At 35.1% G+C, this 20,741-nt stretch overlaps 1 protein-coding gene across 6 annotated transcripts in view; it reads left to right on the top strand.

Annotated features, from left to right (window-relative positions):
• The window catches only part of FSD1L (fibronectin type III and SPRY domain containing 1 like), a 160,055-nt gene extending 150,738 nt beyond the window's left edge, over positions 1–9,317 (top strand). For all 6 annotated transcript variants that reach the window (XM_069090653.1, XM_069090650.1, XM_069090648.1 and 3 more), the window contains 2 exons: positions 738–826; positions 5,935–9,317. In XM_069090653.1, coding sequence (XP_068946754.1) covers positions 738–826; positions 5,935–6,057 — 212 coding nt within the window. In that variant the 3' untranslated portion in view covers positions 6,058–9,317. The remainder of the gene's footprint in view (positions 1–737; positions 827–5,934) is intronic.
• Positions 9,318–20,741: the final 11,424 nt, after the last annotated feature.

Below are 20,741 nucleotides of genomic sequence, written 5' to 3'. Positions count from 1 at the left end.
GAATCCTTATAGTAACTGTCATATTTAAGAAATTGTCATTGCAGTCTAAGGATAATGAAAGGGAACATGTCATTGAAGAAGTGTTTTGGGTTTCATTTGATATGGTTTTTAGGCTAAGATTTTAAATACAATATTTGGATTAGTTGAGAATAAGGGGAAAGTGTTATCAGTTGCAAATAAGATGAAAAGAAGTGTGTTAGAAATAAGAATTTAGAGGGTGGGGAACCCGATTTATATAGATTATAAGGACTGGGTTTGAATAGATGGTATCAATCAGTAAAGAAAGTAATGTTTGAGTAGCTAAAGCCAGGAGACGATAGAGGACTTTTGAGCTAGTCTGAGAGGTATTCACTTAAATATCAGAGAAACTAAACAAATTATGTCATTTTCCACAGTTCTCTTGCTTTATTAATGTATCTTCTTGTTTTGTTCATAAACACGAACTTGAAAGCAAGCTTAGAGTACAAGTGTTCAATTAGTGAATTCTAAATAGCCAAATCATACCAGGTTCTTAGAGACTTAAGATGTAAAACTTTACCCAGATATTTTACTATTGATGTTTGCAACAAAAGGGCTGTTGTTAATAAATTTTAGAGAAACAATTTTCCTGTTAATTAATATGTATTTAGTTTTCAGTGTTTGACCAATATATTTTGAGATTATTTTCCCCTTGGTTCTTTTGAGGTTGGTTTTCTTTTCTGTAACTGAACTTTTTAATTTTTTTTTTTTCATTTCAGGTCAACTTTCCTTCTATGATGCAGCCTCAAGGCAATTATTGTATTCTTTTAAAACAAAATTTACACAGCCAGTGCTCCCTGGTTTCATGGTTAGTATTTATATTTTCATTTGGCATTTTAAGAAAAATGACTTGTGCTTCATTATTCAGTGGAGTAGATTCTCTCTGTGATACATGCTTGTGTCTATACTGAGAGCATTAATTTTGAATATTAGGCTACATAGAATATGAATGTGTCCCATAAATATGTTTCTTTATCAGATCATAGTGATTTCAGCTTCCAGTTTTGGAGTATTTCTGAATATTCCTGAAAACTGTGTTACTATTGAACTGCCTACCTGTCACCATTATCTGCTCTTCTCATTTCTTCACCTCTTAGGCCCAGTAATTTTAGAATGTTGGGTTCATCATGGGTCTAGAATCTACCACAGTAGCTCCAATTCTGTCAAAAACTGCTTTCTTTGGAATAACTCATAATCTGCTTCTTAACTTTGTTCTTAGGGAACGATTCTGTAGAACTCTTCACTTGTGTAAACATAGCTAGTCCCAGATCTCCAGGCCCTAACCTTCTAATTGCCATTTCTCACAGTGCGGTTTTTTTAAATAGAGTTAACTATGCTCTTAAAAATATTTTGCTTTTTCTTTTTGAGGGCAGTTGGGGTTAAGTGACTTGCCTAAGGTCACATGGCTAGTTTTTGTGTTAAGTGTCTGAGGTCAGATTTGAACTCAGGTCCTCCTGACTTCAGGGCAGGTGCTCTACTCACTGCACCACCTAGCTGCCCCTCTTAAAATATTTTAAGTCTTAATTGATATCTTTTATTTTTACATAGCTTTCATTTCTGAATATATATTCTTCATCTCCTCATTGAATCATCCCTTGTAACAAAAAAAAGAAAAAGAAAGCAGTTCAGCAAAAATTTCACACACACACACACACACACACACACACACACACTCTTCCCCCAATAAAGTGATTCTGACAGTATCTGTAAAGAAGGAAAGTTGATATATTAGGGACAGTTTTGATCATTACAATTACATAATGTTTCATTTTACAAATTCTTTCCATTTATATTGGTGATTATGTTTATTGTTTTCCTGGTTCTGCTAACTTCATTCTACATGAGCTCACATAAGATTTCCCATGCTTCTCTAAATTCTTCATATTCATTATTTCTTATAGCACAATACTATTCCATTACACTTCAGTACTAGAATTTATTTAGCTGTTCTACAACCTATGGATGTTTCTTTTTCTTTGCTAACACAAGAAACCAGCTATGAATATTTTGGTGTATGTGAAACTTCTTTGGAGCATATCTCTAGTAGTGTAATCTATGTTGTAGTTACCTTTAAAGGCTATCAGAGAACCTATGTAAAAACTGCAGTGCTGTTTCCTAGAAGCAAACCCCAAAATAGTAATCCAATGTTCAAGCTGTTGTTAACAGAGACAACTAAGTGGAGTATCTTGGCATTGTGGCACAGATCAAGCCAAAAGTTCTTGTGTAATAATGGTGGTTGTTGTTTATAAACTGGACTGTGTCATGTATTGTTACAGTGCCATAACTTTTTTTTTTAGTGTCTTTTCCCTCTAAATATGCCTGTAGTCTGATGTCCCACAAAATCCTAAATGATGCTATTCAGGCAAGGCAATGTGTTTTATTAATAAGGGCTGTTTTGGTAGGGAGCATAAGGAGAAGAGTTTTCATGAATAAGATTCTTTTACATGTTAACATCTTCATCTTGACCTTTCTTATATCATAATCATTAAGATTAGAATCTTCTAAACTTTTCTAAAAATTTAATTGGTATTTGAATTTTTCCTTTGTAATCTTACATTAGCTATATATTATATAATTTGCAAGTATAATCAGCTCTTAGTTTATGATTTCATCTATCATTCATTAAAATATTGATTAACACAGAGACAGTATTATATGTCCAGGGAATTCTATGTGAGATATCCCTTTAGATTGGTATCAGTCCTTTACTAACTAATCTCTCAGTCTGGTCATATAATTTCTTTTGAATCCACTTTGCCCATTATCTAGCATACATCTCTCACACAGTGGTTCATGTGGTGCTATTTGTGTGAGAGTGTTTTCCATAGTATCACTGAACTACAGTGTTGATGTATTTTTTGGGGTTTTGTTCTTGTTTTGTTTGGCATAAATTTGATGTCAGAAAAGTCTACTTTTTAGGTCATTAATCTATGCATCTATACAAGGTTATGGGATTATTTTTTTGCTGGTTTCCTTTCTTATATGTTCAGATTTCAACTAGGATTATGTATCTATGAGTAGACATATATATCTATATGTATATCATTACCTATATTTCATTTTTATTCTTTTGTCAAATACCTTATAGATAGAATATGTAAAATTTTATAAAATCACTTTTTAAAAAGCACGAATATAGATTTGGTTGAAATTAGAATTTGTAATATTGTGGGAATAACTTGAAACAATCTCATTTTGTTTGCCATTAAAAAGTTTCTCATTTGTATAGGTGATAAGTCCTATTGCTTCCTGTCAACCTGGGGAATTTTTTAGTATCTTAACCATTGGTTGAAGTTGTCTTGCTGATGTCTTAAAACATAAGTTGGATGACAATTTGTTGGAGATGTTTTAGAGGAGATTTTATTTATTTAGTATTTAATCCCCCTGCCCAGTTATATGTAAAAAGTTTTTAACATTTAGTTTTAAAACTTTGAGTTCCAAATTCTTGCCCTTCCTCCCTCCCCACCCACCCTAATTGAGAAGGCAAGCAGTTTCGATATAGGTTATATACGTGTAGTCATGCAAAACACTTCCATAATAGTCATGTTGTGAAAGACTATTTCCTGCCATCCTATACCGCACCCCTTTATTCTGTTCTCTTCTTTGACCCTATCCCTCCTCAAAAGTATTTGCTTCTGATTACCCTCTCCCCTAATCTGCCCTCCCTTCTATCACCCCCCTTTATCTTCCTCCCTGCTGCTTTCCTGTAGGGTAAGATAAATTTCCATACCCAACTGAGTGTGTATGTTATTCCCTCCTTTAGCCAGTTCTGATGAAAGCAAGGTTCACTCATTCCCTCTCACCTCCCCCCTCTTCCCCTTCACTATGAAAACTTTTTCTTGCCTCTTTTATGTGAGATAATTTATTTCATTCTGCCTCTCCCTCTCTTCTTCTCCCAGTACATTCCTCTCTCACCTTTTAATTTTGTTTTTTAGATATCATCCCTTCATATTCAACTCACCCTCTGCCCACTGTCTATATATATTCCCTCTAAGTATTGTAATAATGAGAAAGATCTCATGAGTTACAAAAATCATCTTTGCATGTAGGAATGTAAACAGTTCAACTTTAATAAGTCCCTTATGATTTCTCTATCCTGTTTACCTTTTCATGCTTCTCTTGAGTCTTGTATTTGAAAGTCAAATTTTCTATTTAGCTCTGGCCTTTTTTCAAGAATGTATTAAATTCCTCTATCTCATTCAATGTCAATTTTTCCCCTCATGGATTACACTTAGTTTTACTTGGTAGGTAATTCTTGGTTTTAATCCTAGCTCCAGAATATCATCTTCCAAGCCCTCCAGTAGAGGAGATTTTAATTCACAAATGGGTTGTTCTAGGTGACCTTCTTTATATCTAGGGTATGTTGGGGGTTTTTTTATCTTGTTTGTGAGCAACTATCTGTTAAGAGAATGTACAGCATATGTAATTTTTAAATACACAAAATCTGTTGGGCAAAATGAAGAACACTAATTTCATAGTTGTGGATTTTATGTTAGAGTCTTAGTAAACTATCTGTTATTCTGTTCTCAATAAGTATTAAATTTATAATGATATAATTTATGTTATCAGTATTCATTCACTCTTTAGAGCAGAAGTTCTTAACTTTTAAAAAAAATATTTTCTTTCCCCCACAATTACTTGTTAAAACAATTTTTAACATTTTTTAAAGTTTTGAGTTCCAAATTCTTTCCCTCCTCTCCCCCTCCTTCCCTGACATGGTAAGCAATCTGATATAGGTTCTATATGTACAATCATGTAAAACATTTCCACATTAGTCATTTTGTACAGGTTCTTAACTTTTTTGTATGTCATGGACTCCTTTGGCAGTCTGGCAAAGCATTAACCCCCCTTCTCATAATATTTTTAAATGTATTAAAATATATATATAGAATTACTAATGAAAATAATTGTATGGAAATACAATTATCAAAATATTTCTTTAAAATAAGTCCACAGACGCTAGGTTAAGAACCCCTGCTTAGAAGTACTTTTTCTTTAAATGCTTTTCATCATTAGTTTTAACTTTCTATGCATATTTTTAAAGTTCTTTTGACTTTCATCTACGTTTACTGGCCTGCACTTCTGTCCATTTTAATTATTAATTAATAAATACATTTTAATTTTCATTAAACTTAAATGAATTCAAATGTACAGTGGTACTAGAAAATTAAAAGTGACAGAATGCTTTTTATTTATGTTCCCTTCCCTCAACCAGCATCATAATTTTAAGTTAGTAATGTAACTAAAGTATTTTTAAAAATCACAAAAAGTTTCTGATCATTAGTCAAATAGTGTAGAAAAAAATTTTGTAACAGGTTTTTTAAATTGAAGGGAATTTGTTTTGATAATAGAAGCTTCTTAAATAAACAATTCAAGGAATATTAACTGCTTACTGGGATCAGGACATTGTTATAAGACACTTATCTGCCTATGAACATCTCTCTTCATTGATACCTCATGCATAATTTGAGTATAGAAAACTCATGATATAACCTTACTTAGGGCCTAGAGGCTGAGGATGATAGTGACAGCTTGGGGCTTATGCCTAGGCACAAGTTCTAAGGCCCTCTATAAGCTTTATATGCTGTTCCACAAAATCTTGGCATTCTTTCATTTCTCTTGTTCCTATTTTGCTGGGATGATGAAACCAACTAAATTCCATTTCCACATACTTCTATTTCAGACTAGTACCAATATATTACAGGCTGCCCAGTAACTTCTATTTATGAAAAGGATGAACTAATTTCCTAAATATTAACTCCAGGACTCCTGCAACAATGGGTTGATATATTGTAATATTTGGCAGCAAATGACAATTTTTATTTTGATGTTATTTTGATTTTTGAAATGGAATTTAAAAAATAATTTTTGGCTTAATTTGAAATCTGACTGAGGCTATTTTATAATCTTTTCTAGGTCTGGTGTGGTAGACTTTCTTTGAGTACTGGATTGCAGGTTCCAAGTGCTGTGAAAACACTACAGAAACATGAAAATGGAATGAGTGGTTCAACTAGCAGCCTGAACAATGTTATGCAGTAATATCACTTCAAGAAATGTTTACTTCTATTTTTATTTTGGTGTTTTTTTCTGTGCAGTTTCTAATCACAGATGCTTATGAGCAATGGATTAACCATTTGGGTTTGCTGCCCTCTGCTGCTTTTAAGGCCTCAATACTGTTAACATTAAGCTTCTGAAATGAAGTATTAGCAGGAACTTACTGTGAAATCTTGTAGAAGCAAATATGAAACTAGAGATTGACTTTCTGAACAATAGATGAAGGTGAAAATGACAGTGTTTTTATTTTAGAAGAAAACTGATTTTTTTTTCCTAGATATTTTGTTGGTTCTTCTGTTTGTTTATACATAGGACTCCAAAGGCAGGAATAGCCTTGGTTAGGAAGGTTTATCACTTAATTGACTGAAATAATTTTTTTAGCTTTCCTATGCTTTTCTTTTCTTAATTTTGTGATTCTTCAGAAAAGAAAGACTTTTAGTTCTCAGACTGAAACTTTAAACAACTTTCAGCCCTTATAAGTTTTTTATTTGAGACTGTTGGGAATGCCAAAAAGATTTGTCTGCAGTAACTTTAACATTTTTTCTCCTTAATTTGGAAATGAATAGGGTTTTGCCTCTTTCCCCCTTGCTTTATAAGTTAAATAGATCAGGCTCCTCTTCCTCCCCTTTCTCTTTTCTTTGTGTATCTGCCCAAACTGGCACAATGCCAAGAGAAAATTTACGTTATTCTTGTGACTTGACATAGATTGGACAGGTGAGTTTATGAAACATTCTAGTTTAAGAGATTTCATTTTGCACTAGTTCCTATAATCTAGATACTTTGTAACATTAGTGGGGTGATACAGAGATTTTCCTTATCATGCGATGATGTTCAATTAGACTTCCTTTTTGTAGATCAGTTTGGACAACAGATAGATTTTTAAGGGCTTTTACATAGTGTTTTCTGGTATTATTTCCTACCTAAGTTAAATGTGTAGTAAATTTGCAATTGTATTTTGAGGTATTTTATTGATTTAAGGTTTTGTTGTAGGGTTAAAACAAGGTTATTAAACTTTGCAACCCATAAAACAGAATTATTTGTAAAGGCCACACTAGTTCAGACTTGTATAAAAGAGGAGAGAAAAATTAATACACAAAGTGCTTGCCATTCATTCCTTTAGGAATGCTATATTTATTGTTATTTACTAAAATTATATTTACCTGTGTTCACTAATAAAGTATAAGTGACCTAAAATAGTTTAGAAAAAGAATCCACACATCTCTGAAACAATTTGTACCTATAATTATTTCAAATAAGATAGCTTAGAGACAATTTTGGTGCAAGTTCTTTTGTTCCATTTACTTATAGTCTAATGCAGGTACAACTCTTCAAGAGTTTATGTATACTTAATGACAGCATATTTAACACTGAATAAAAACTGTCTAGTGAGGGCTATAAAAATTATAAGGCAAAGTAAACTTGAAATATAAGTCCCGAGAACTAAACAAAAATGACAGTAAATGAAACAGTATATGAACTTTTTTTATCCCACTTAAAAACCTGAATATGTATTTTTCCCTGTTTTTGAAATGTTGATTTTTAAAAACTTTTTATTTTAATTTTAAATACCTTAGGGCATTAGAGCTTTCCCCCCAGGAAGTTACCTTCTATTCTTTAAACTCCTCTGTGTTGATCACTAGAGAAAGCATCATGATGCTTTAAATAAAGTATTCTCTCAATAAAAGCATAGTACTCACATGCAGGGTGTTCTGTTTTACTCTCTATAGAATGAATGTAAATGAAGGATATAGTCTATCTAGTGATATAGTACTAGTAGAAGATAATATATATAACACTGATCTAATGTCAGATAGTTTTAAGGATGTATAATAGTTGAACATGAGGAAGACAAGGATATTTTAAAATGTGAACATAGATAATCCTAGTTCTCAAAGCACTTTTCTTCTGGTTTCCTTCCATTTCTTTTGGCACAATTTGAAAAGAATGTACTATGCTTAATTTATTTTTGAGGGACTACCAGAGAACTTTTGAAACAACAAAGAATTCAGTTTAATTTGCCAAAAAGCAAACCCTGAAACAAAAACCCATTGGTCAATCTGTTGTTTATGGAAGTGGCTAAGTAGAGTGTCTTGATAGTTATTACACAGAAAAAACCAAAAAAAATTTCTAATTTTTTTTACAAGAATTTCTCATTATGGTGATATCATCTGGTTATTTCAGTGCCTTCTAAATTTCCCCAGTGCCCCACACAGTTTTAACTGATAGTACTCAAGCCAGGGAACATTTTGTTTCTTGATCTAAGGTCGTTCTTAAAGGATGAGATGGGGAGAAGGGTTGGAGTCTTTAAGGTTCTTGTGTGTGTTAATGTCCTCTTCTTGACACTCTTCATGTAAAAATCATTGAGAGAAGAATATTGCAAATTTCCCTGGAAAAAGTTTACTATTGATAAAAAAAATTGTGTAATATCTAATTTCTCAGAGGATTTTGTAGTAACAAAATGAATTTAGTAAATCCAGGATCCTGTGTCTCCCCTCACCTGTGTAACACTTACTATTATTACCTCTAGTATTACCATAAAATGTACAGTTAGGCTTTTGCTATGCTTTTTAAAAAATTAAATTTAAAGTCCAGAATGTGTGTGTATAAATCTTTTATGAGTTCCTTTTCAGAGCTCCTTTTTAAACTGTATGCTCATTCTGGTCTTTATTTTGAAAACTGAACAAGACTGATTTCTATATTGGAAATGTATGGGAGATGAACCAAAACTAATATATGAGGCATTATTAAATTATGTTATTTTAGGATCTTTTAGCCCCTGAACTTTTAAATACCATTTCTGTTTTTAATAAACTAGAGAAAGAAATGAAGGAGTTGCCTTAAGCACTTTAGATAAGAACATTTTTAGGTTGAAATTTGACACTCTGACCTATGTTACATGATTTCTGACTATGTGCAAGTATATTCCTGTGCAGTATTTCATAATTATTTGTGTTGCTTGCACTTTGTGAATTAATATAAATTCTCAAAGGATGCTTTAGAAGTTCCAGATGCTAGAGAATGAATAAAGGCACTATTGAGGCATATCTTTCTGGAGTTGGAATTTATTGGAAGTTGTTATACTTTTGTTTGGACAAATAAACGGACTAGCACTATTTGAGTAAAGCTGGGCTTGATCAGCTTGAATACGTAGTATAAGCAGCATTGTTTTTACAAATGTGATTGTCAAAAGTGACAAATGAGTTTGCTTTTATTTGCCCATTTACAGAATTAAAGCATGCACAGTATCTTGTGACTTTACTTTTGTTGACTAATATTAGGTGTTTAAAAAATAAATGAGGAGAAATAATTATTTTTAATGTAACAATTTAGATAAGGTTGAGGTTTTATCCCATTGCTTTTTTGCTCACCTTTTCTGCAAAATAAGTTATTAATTAATTAATTTCTCTTTTAAAACAACATGAAAGACCTAAATTTCCATTAATTCTGGAAATGGAAAGAGTAGAATTACATGTTAGCTATACTATCATAAAATCATATAATACCAAACTAAAAAGAAGTCTGATTTTTTAGTTCATATTTTTAGTACATGTTTCAAAAACATGTATAAATTGCATGAGTTTTTTTTAATTCCTCATAGGAAAATACTTTCTGCATAGAATCTTTGGTTGATTGTTATTTTGTATTGAAAAAATTCTAAAATTATTATAAAGCTGCTCTTCAGTTATATGAAAAGGTCCTCACTTCCAAAATAGTATGAATAATTTGGTTTCATGTTTGAACAGAACTGATGGAACTTTAAAAATAACTCCCATCAAACCTCTCAAATGAATCTTCCCACCTCCTGCCATCCTCTTAATTATTTTATTTATCTATTTATTTTAAGCAATTAGTGTTAAGTAACTTGCTCAAGGTTACACGACCAGTTATTTCTGGGTGTGGTGCTAAGTATCAGAGCCCGCATTCAATCCCAGGTTATCCCGACTCTGGGGCCAGTGCTCTTAACTCACTGTGCCACCTGGCCACCCCTAAGCAATTGGGGTTAAGTAACTTGCTCAAGGTTACATGGCCAGGTGTTTCTGGGTAGGTGCTAAGTGTCTGAACCCGGATTCAATTCCAGGTCATCCCTACTCTGGGGCCAGTGCTCTTACTCGATCTTAGTTATTTTTTGCAAATGTAAATGTTCATTTATCTAGAATCCAAATACCAGAATTATCTTTTGTAATACTATTCAGTGGTAATGATGCCCCTAAAGCTAAAAACTTTATGAATCATCAGTGAAATACTAAATTATGTTCATATGTATATGTTATTAAAATTCCTTGAAAACCAATTATCAATATGCATTATCTCATCCCAGCTCTAATACTTATGGGATATTGGACAAGTTATGTCTTTTTTCTCATCAGTTGTATAAAATGAAGGCGTTTAATCCTATTTAGAGCTGAGAAGAATTATAAAAGTCATCTGCTTCACTTCCTTCATTTTATAAATAGGATACTCAGTCCCAGAGAGATCAAGTGGACTTACCCAAGATCACACAGGTAGCAAGACAGGGCCTGTCTACATACTTTAGTCCATTGAAAACAAATTTAGCATTCTTTTCTTTGCACCACACTGTACTACGTGATTTCTAAGATCCCTTTTATGTCTAAACCCAGTGGTCTACTATTGTTATCTAAAATATTCATTTAATCAAATCACTTAATTTCCCATTTTTCTGTACAATGAAGTTTATGATTATATTTCCATCTGTAATATTCAGCATACATATAAAACTTCAAGTATATACAAATAGATATGAAAATATACTCATTATTATATCCCCTGAATACATTTGGTAAGATGTCCTGAATGAACTCTGACATTTGGTCTTGGCTTTGGTATAATGCTTTAGATCTTTAGGAACCATTGCTCATTAATATATAAATTATTATACACATAATCATATGTGGAACAAGTGAAAAAATGACTGACTTCATTAGAGCCACAACTTGGGTCTTGCATCCTAAAATATGTTTCTGCAGTGTGGAAAGAGCACTGAACTTGGGATTCATGGCACCTGTGTTTGAGTCCTGAAACTGCCCTGCAGTACCAACACCTATTCAATGCTGGGTAATGGAAACACATTGAACTCGATAATGAGAAAAATCTGGGTTCAAGTCAAGGCTGTGTCTGGGCCGGAAATGTTAGTATTTTATACTAGCTTTAGTGATCTAACTTTTCCAAAGCAGACTTTGAAAGTGGTTTTCTGTTGGCATTATTTTCTAAAGTGATGGAGAAATGGGAAAAAAAAATTATAGGTGTAGTTGAAACATAAGAAAAATTTAAAAATTTTTTTGAACATTTGTTTCATTTTGGTTCTGCCTCTTTTGTTACTCTGCCATTTGTAAGTTACTTATTATCTAAATCAAAACTTTTCCCATAACTCTAAAATATCGTCTATATCAGGAGTTAATGAATCACAGAGTTAGAAGGGACTTCAACAGCCATCTAATCTAACTCTTACTTGAAAATAACCTCTTATGACATCCTGGACAAGGGGACATCGAGCCCTTGCTTGAAGACCGATGAGGGAGTATTCCACTTTTTCGCTAGCTCTAATTGCTAGGAAGTTTTTCCTGACATTGATTCTAAATTCTGCCTATCACTTCTAATTATGTTCTTTGGGACCAAGTAGAGGAATCCCTCTTTCCAAAGTGACAACACTTCATATAAGTCTTCTCTAAGCTAAACATACTCATTTTCTTCAGTCTTCGTGACATGAGATCAAAGCCTTTCATTGTCCTGATTTCCCTTCCTCTTGACACTCGAGTTTTTCATCGTCTTAAAATGTTACCTAAACTTGTTACTCCAGAAGTGGGCTGATGGGAGGAAATGGGGGATTTGTATGGTAGAGCTACTCCTGAAAGTCATACCTCTTAAAGCACCAATATTGTATTCGCTTTTTTGCTGCCATAACATAGATTACTCATTAATCATTCAGTTTGCCAAAACTCTCATTTTTCAGACAAATGTCTCTCCCTGCCTCCCCTAATTTGTACTTGGGTAGTTAATTTTTAACCCAACTGTAAAATTTTATATTCATCCCTATTACATTTAATCATATTTGATTTGGCCCAACATTCTAGCCTGTTAAAGTCTTTCTGCCTAGTGATATACACCATGTTAGCTATCTTTTACAGCCTGTTCATCTTCAGATTTAATAAACATAGCATCTATCCTTTAACATTCATCAATTACTCTATAAACAACAAATGGCAAAGTATAGATTCCTGGGTACCTTAATCTGAACAACAACATGGGTAAATGAATGACCTACTGCACTTCCACACTGTACCAGTATACTTACCATTACAGTGTATAACTGGAATAGCATTTTTACTGCCCACATTCAAGGCTGTCATTTGTTTCTATCAGAGTTTTTCCTGAGCTGAGGCTATAGTTAGGCTGATCTCTTAGCCAGGAGATATACTGAATTTAAGTTTTTTTTTAATCAAATGCTTTATTAACTTCTAGTTTACAACATTCATTTCTGCAAGATTTTGAGTTACATATTTTTTCTCCATTTTTCCCCTACCCACCACCTCAAAACAGTGATCCCACTGGATGTCCCCTCCTTCACTCTGCTCTCTCCCATATCTTCCTCCATACCCCCTCTGACTTTCCAGTAGGGCACAGTGGATCTCTATTCCCCAGTGTCTGTATATCTTATTTGCCAGTTATATGTAAAATAATATTGATAATTATATATATACATATATATATTTTTTAAACATTTGATTTTAAAACTTTGAATTCTGGATTCATTCCCTTCCTCCCTCATCACCCACCCTTACTGGGAAGATAAGGAATTCAATATAGATTGTACATGTGTAGCTATGCAAAACATTTCCATAGTAGATGTATTGTGAAAGACTGACTATATTTCCCTCCCTCCCATCCCACCTCCTACTTATTCTATTCTCTACTTTGATCCTGTCCCTTTTCAAAAGTGGGTGCTTCCAACTTCCCTCCCCCCAACCTGTCCTCCTTTCCATCATCCCCCCTCTCATCCCCTTCCCCTCTACTCTCCTGTAGGGTGAGATACCCTATTTAGTGTGTATGTCATTCCCTCCTTAAGCCACATTCATTGAGAATAAGGTTGACCCATTCCCTTTTGCCTTCCTGTTCTTCCCCTCCATTGTAACCATTTTCCCTTACCTCTTCTATATGAGATAGTTTACCCTATTTTGTCTCTCCCCATCTCCTCTCATTATATTCCTCTCTCACCTCTTAATTTCACCTTTTAAGTATCATCCCTTCCCATTAAATTGGTCCTGTGCCCTCTATCTATGTATACCTGTACACATATATACACACATTCATATATGCATTCGTATGCCCTTATACCCTCCTATATACTTATATATGTATGTGTGTATATATATATACACACACATTTCTATTCCCTTCAATTCTCATACTGCGAAAAGTTTCATCAGTTACAATTATCATTTTTCCATGTAGGAATGTAAATAGTTCAACTTTGATAAGTTACTTATGATTTCTTTTCCCTGTTTGCCTTCTCATGTTTCTCTTGCTTCTTGTATCTGAATGTCAAATTTTCTATTCAGCTGTTTTTTTCTTCAAGAATACTTGAAAGTCTTCTATTCCACCGAATGACCATATTTTTTCCTGAAACATGATACTCAGTTTTGCTGGGTAGGTGATTCTTGGTTTTAATCCCAGCTCCTTTGCCCTCTGAAATCTCATATTCCAAGCCCTTTGATCCCTCAGTGTAGAAGCTGCCAGATCCTGTGTTATCCTGATTTCGTTTCCACAGTATTAAAATTGTTTCTTCCTGGCTGCTTGTAATATTTTCTCCTTGATCTGGGAATTCTGGAACCTGGCTCCAATATTCCTAGGAGTTTTATTTTTGTGATCCTTTTCAGGAGGTGTTCAGTGGATTCTTTCAACCTCTTTTTTTCCCTCTGGTTCTAAAACATCAGGGCAATTTTCCTTGAGAATTTCTTGGAGGATGGTTTCTAGGTTCTTTTTTTGATCATGGCTTTCAGGTAGTACAATACTTTTTAAATTATCTCTCCTGGATCTATTCCCTAGGTCAGTGGTTTTCCTGATGAGATATTTCACATTGCCTTCTATTTTTTCATTTGTTTGGATCTGTTTAATAGTATCTTGATTTCTCATAAAGTCATTAGCTTCCATTTGCTCCAATCTAATTCTGAAGGAATGATTCTCTTCAGTAAGATTTTGAGATTCTTTTTCCATCTGGCAAATTTGGCTTTTTAAGGCATTCTTCTCATTGCCTTTTTGAGCTTCTTTTGCCGTTTGAGTTAGTCTTTTACGGTGTAATTTACTTCAGTCAGATTGTTGACTTTCATTTCATAATTTTCTTGCATCATTCTTATTTCCCTTCCCAATTTTCCTCTGCTTCTCTTATTTGCTTTTCAAAATCCTTTTTAAGCTCCTCTATGGCCTGTAACCAGCTCATATTTTTCTTGGAAGCTTTTGGTGCAGGAGTTCTGACTTCGCTGTCTTCCTCTTGTTCCATGCTTTGGTCCTTTTAGTCCCCAAAATAGGAGTCTAATGTTGGATTCCTCTGTTTGCTTTGCTTCCCTCGTTTACTTATGTTGCCACTCAGTTACTTGACTTTTGGGCTTTTTTCCACAGTAGGACTCTGCTACCAGACAGGGGAGCTTTGTCCCAAATGCTGGGGTTTTCTCAGCTGCTAAAGGTATTAGGTAGGTGCTCTCTCTGAAGCCTCCACACACTCTGGCAAGCTGATCTCACACCCTAGGACCTCTACCCTAGACCGCAATCCAGATCTAAGCAGGTTAAAAGCAAGAGTGATTACCCCTCAGACTGGTTGCCCCTACAGTCTGCAGGCCAGGAGTTGAAGCTGCCAAGTGGCGGTGGCTGTGCCGGGGGGCTCATCCGCTTCTTGCCCCGGGGGCAAAGGCGGACTGCATTCCCAACTACTGGATCTCAAAGTCGACATTGCACTGACCTCTCACTTTGTCCCTAGCATCTATGTGTTAATAATTCTGGAAACCGCCACAGCTGCTGGTGATCTGAAGTCCATCTAGGCAGGGGCTGGTCAGGCTGCCCTGGGGCTAAGACCTCCAGCTTGCATGGGGCTGGGGTCAGCTCCCAGAGCACTGCACTGGCTGATTCCTGCCAGCCTGCCAGGCTGTCCTCGGCGGGAGATTACCTTCTCTGTGTCATTTTGTCAGTTCTGTAGCTCCAAAGGTTGTTCAGAGTCACCTTTTACATGAATTGGAGGGGGTGGGAGCCAGAGCCACGCAGAGGTCTTGTTTCTACTCTGCCATCTTTACCCAAAACTCCTGAATATAAGTTTATTCCTCTTTCTGAGACTCCAAACCATTGAAAACTGTCTTGCATTGACTCCACTGGGCCTTTTGTTTAAGCCTCAAAATCTCCCAACATGTTTAGTATTATGAGATTAAAACAATTAGGTTGTGGGTCTCCCTAAGGATGGCAATGCATGATTATAGAATCTGATTCCTGCCAGAGTCAACACTTCCTCCTTTTAAAAAAAGATTCAGTTTTTTTTTTCTGCTCTCAATTCTTTCATTGCAACCTCCCACCCTCCATTGAGAAAATATACACATACGCACACAAATACATTACAAACAAGTATGGTCAAGCAAAAAAAAAAATACATTAATCATGTTTGTATATTGTATATGTGTGTTTCCATACATAATATATACACTCACACATGTGTATGTATGCCTCAATTGGCACTCAATGAGTCCATTATTTCTCTGTTGGTAGATAGATAGCATGTTTTATTTATGAATCCTCTGGAGTTGTGATTGGTCATTGTGTTGATCAGAATCCTTAAGTATTTTAAAGTTGTTTGTGTATACGGTATTTTTATTGTACAAATTCTTCTGGTTCTGCTCATTTCACTTTGCATTAATTCATATTTTTTTTTCTGAAGACATCCCCTCCATCATTCCTTACTGCATAATAGTATTCCATCACATTCATATTTCATAACTCTTAGTGCAACTTTAAGCTTTTAAAGCTTTAAAAAATAAGCTTAAAACAACACCCTAATTAGTATTTTAAGGTTGCAAAGCACTTTATTTGTGTTATCTCCTTAGCTCCTCACAATTTTGTGAGGTAGGTGCTATTATCCTATTACAGATGAGGAAACTGAAATTAAGAGAGTCTCACAGTTCCATAGCTTGTGAGTAACTCAGATAAGATTTGAACCCAGTTCTCTCCTGACTTTCAAGTCAAACATTCTGCTAACTAACAATCTTCTTATATACTCACTGCTTTAACTATAGTATTTTCAGCAGCTTGTCTCATTTGTTCTGAATTCCCTTAGGGAAAACATATTATTAAAATAGTACAATTTTCCTATTTAGCACTTTAAAAGCATTTTCACATACATTAGGGATTAGGCAAAAGAAGTGGTATCTTATTTTTAGATGAGGAGTCCAGAACCCATAGAGTTTGTGACTTGTTCAAAGTTAGACTGCAAGTAATTCATAAAACTGAGATTAGAACTTAGGTCTTCTGATTCCAAGCCTATTTAGATTCCAACATAGTGCTGCCTCTTTAAAATGAACAACTTTAAGTTTAAACATACTTTTTGTTCAGTGGTGCAGAATCACCAAGGAATTTCATTAACTTTAGATGATCACCTTTGTAATCCCAAAAATTCATCCTCTGGTTTTATTCTTTGATTCAATGAACAGATATTTCTTGTCTATTAAGTGTTGTGAGGGAATAGAAAGATGAATAAGGCCAGTTTCCACCCCCACAAGGAGTTTATAGGGTAGATAATGTGACAAATAACTATAATAAAAGGCAGAAACTCAGTTTCTATCTTTACATGTCTGGGTTCCATTTTCATTTAAAGTTAAGACAATTTAAAATTAGCAATAATTCTTGAATTTCCATTTTGGAGTTTTAGAAAAGATCTGATGACTAGAAAATTAATGCCTATGAAAGTTAGAAGAACTGAGGCTATTTTAGCTTGGAAAAGAATGATGCTTTATACAAAAGAGCATCATGTAACAATATTTTTAATTTTTACTTAAGGGCATACTTGTAACAGGTAATATTAAAAACAGCTTCCTGTCAGTAGTTCTAAAAGATATGTATTCACAAGATGGAAATAAGAAAATGTCCTTTTGAGACTGAAGAATAGGCTAGAACCTTACTAGCCATGTGACCTTGGGCAAGTCACTTAACCCCAATGGGCCTACCTTCCCCCCTCCAAAAAAAAAGGCAAAAAAAAATCCTAAGAATAGGCTAGAAAATTTATGTTACGTTCAGCAGTTATTTAGCATTTACACTGTGTTAAGTATATGCTAGATATTGTTAGGAATATTAAAAATACAGGCACTTTTGCTCAGAATGACTGGTGGGACTACTGTAGGTCACTTCCAAAACTCCTAACTCTTTGCTAATTTATCTCACTAGCTTTAGTTATTCTCATTAGTTTCAATAACATGATGGCAAGTATCTATGTGTGTCAACTTGGCAACATTCCAAGAAGTTGAAAACGTTCAGGAATATTTTTATGGCATCTTAAATTTAAGCCATAATCTTTATATATATATATATATATATATATATATATATATATATGTATATATATAAAAAACTTCTACTCCATAATGAAGTAGTTTGAAGGAAATTTCAGAAAATATCGTAGTATGTCCTGAAACACTATTGTTAGCTTTGCCATGACTCTAGCAAAGCTATCAACTCATGGTTGATTCCTGGTACCTCAGTTTCTGGAATAAACTGTAGTTGATACCAAAAATTTTCTGGACATGTGTTTTTTTTTCTAAGTAAATGTATTCTTTATAGCAATGTAGATAACATCTCTTCCACATCTTGTGCCATTCTTATGTTTTCTCATAAATACTTCATAAAGGAGTGACCCATTATGTTAGAGACACAGGATATTCCAAAAATCTTAGTGCGGTTTTAAGTGCTTAAAACTTCACTAAGACTTTTGAGACACCCTATGTTTCTGATTCCTTTAGTATCTCACAGGATCTTGGGCCATCACCAGTCATCTTCACTTTTGTCTTGCCACTCCAACAACTCTGGAGGAGAGAGTGAGGCTATGACTTTGTGCAGCTCTGCCTCACTTAAATACAATTCACGTACAAGTCAAGACTTCACTCTTGGATGTCATTGTCTTTTTTAAGAACAAAGGATGAACAATAAGAAGTATCTCAAGGTCATCAATTTACCTCTTGCTAGATAGACTCTTATTCTTGTTATACAACCAAGCCCACTTGCTTCCAATGCACATCGTGAAAAGATGATGACGTGACACCTTAGGTAAAAGCCTAGTGTGGCCTTAGTCACCACCACTGGAACCAGAAAGCCTGAGACATCGGGAAAATGCCTACTCTTACCATTACCAGAGGCCTCAGATGCTAGATTGAATACCAAAAGGACTAGAATCTTAGACATCTGTTCTGGCAAAGAGCCATGTGCTCTGTATTTAGAATATCTTCTGAATGTATCCACTGCCATTTTGGAATATAACTACTGAACTATGAGTTTAGTTCACCAGTCCCTGAAGACCCATATCTAAGGATCTAAATTCCTGGCCATCGAAAGACTGGGAAGATATGAATGGAGTAGGTAGTTTCTTTCTTGTTCCTGTCCCCAGCTTGCAACCCTAGAGACTTTGAGGAGTTTTCTCCTTAGCTCAAGCTAAAACTCTTAAAAATGGAAGTTAGTTATCCCTGGAAGATGAATAGTTTGAATAAACTTACCTTAGCTCATTTTACAGATGAAGAAACTGAGGCAAGCAAGATTAAGTGATTTGCCCAGGGTTACACAGCTAGTGTCTGAGACCAGATTTGAACTCATGAAGATGAGTCTTCCTTATTCCAAGTCCAGTGTCCTATCCACTGTGCCCCCTAGCTGCCCAAAAGCAAAAACAGATCTAATTAAAAGAGATAAGCAGAGAAACTATATACATTAGTTTAATATGACCTCCAGTTTCAAAGATCATCTATTTGGTTGCTATCTTTCCTTGAGGTACTTTTAGAATTTTATACTTATTAAAGCTAAATTAGATTGAAAAAAATTATAAATTCCTGGCCATCACTATTCCACTTCCCACCCCTGTAATGCCAAGCAAAGGCAACTTCCCAAGGTTCAAAATACCAGCATAGCTGCTCTCCATTTTATTCAGTGACAAATTAAGAACAGAGAAAATCAAAATATAGCATAATTCAAAATAGCATTCACCAAGTGTAATTCAATCAAGTACTACTCCACCCCTGGACATTACGTTCATTTAATCAATCACAAAGTCCCACTTCTAAATACTACTCCACCCCTAGGCAGTACATTCATTTAGTCAATCACAAAGCCCCCGTTCTCAAATGGAGATTAGTTTCCAATCATTAGTAAAGTACATTCATTTGTTCAATCACAGAGCACAAAAAAGTCAAAAGTTTCCCTACCCTTGGATCATAACTGAATCCACCCCAGAGTTGTAACAAGCTTAAGCACAGCATTTAATACCCAAAGAGTGGTCTTTTCTTCATCTTGACCCAAGGAAAGTTCTCAGCAATCTTTGTTCCTGGGGAGACAAAGCTTAGCAAGGCCACAAGATACATTGCCAGTCTCTTCATTAATTCATTCTCTGTCTGCAGAACAGTCCTAGGACCCCTGAAAACATTAGCAAAACCCTCTTCCAGGATTTCTGTAAACATATAACAAGAAAATCCTTCTTCAGGGCTTCTGAGCCAACAGCAAGGTTCCAGAACCTCTGCAACAACAGCACTGTCCACCAGTAGACAGAATTCACTCTGTCTGCAGAACAGTCTCAGGAGCTCTGAACCAATAGCAAGGTTCCAGGACCTCTGCAACAACAGCACTGTCTTTCACCAGTGAACAAATCTGGCAAAACAACATCAAAACAGACAGACAAAGTACCAGCATAACAGCCATGTCTCCTCAGTCTTTGGCAGCTCTGGGTGGCAGCTCTCAAAAGTCCTAGGCAATTCAAACTGGCCCTCAGCAATCCTCTCCATTTCTCTCTGCCTCCAAGATTCTGCTTCCAAAAAGTTCTTCTGCCTCTCTCTTTTCTTGTGTCCCTCTAAATTTACATCACCAGCTCCTCCCAGTTCAGCACTCTCATTTCACATCAACAAGTCCATCCCACAAGTGGGATTCACAAGCTCTGGATTTTAACACAATCAATCCAAAAACCAAGCCAATACAGGGGGATCTTTAAATTCCATTACTATTACAACCCCCAACTCCCTGGTATTTAGAATGGTAGGAGTACATCCACACAACCCTCCACAGTAATAGGACCCTGGAAAGTAGCTCCTCCTGCTCCCTGAATCCTAGTGACTCACTGTTGCCATCTGTCATGGCTAAAACTCCCTTTCTCTGTCAATCTCCCTCACTCAAATCAAAGTCAACTGCAAGTCATGTCATCATTGTCCTAATGCCATGGTCTTCAAAAAAGAAGGACAAACACAATCTGTGATTAGACCGAATTGGGACCCAGCTAGTTGAGTAATTCAGTTCTTCCTCTCCCTCTCCTTCTCCCTCTCTTCCTCCTCTCCAAAGGAAGGTAAATTTTGATGGCCAGAAGCTACCCACTTAACTTGGGGTTTACTACCTAGATTCCTTCCTTCCTTCCTTCCTTCCTTCCTTCCTTCCTTCCTTCCTTC

The sequence above is a fragment of the Petaurus breviceps genome, unplaced genomic scaffold (genome assembly GCF_028583685.1).
Source record: "Petaurus breviceps papuanus isolate PSGF00001 unplaced genomic scaffold, PetGlider_PUasm1.0 187, whole genome shotgun sequence".
Classification (NCBI taxonomy): Eukaryota; Metazoa; Chordata; class Mammalia; order Diprotodontia; family Petauridae; genus Petaurus; species Petaurus breviceps.
Note: the sequence above shows the minus strand (reverse complement) of the source record. Positions and strands in the feature narration are given on the sequence as shown.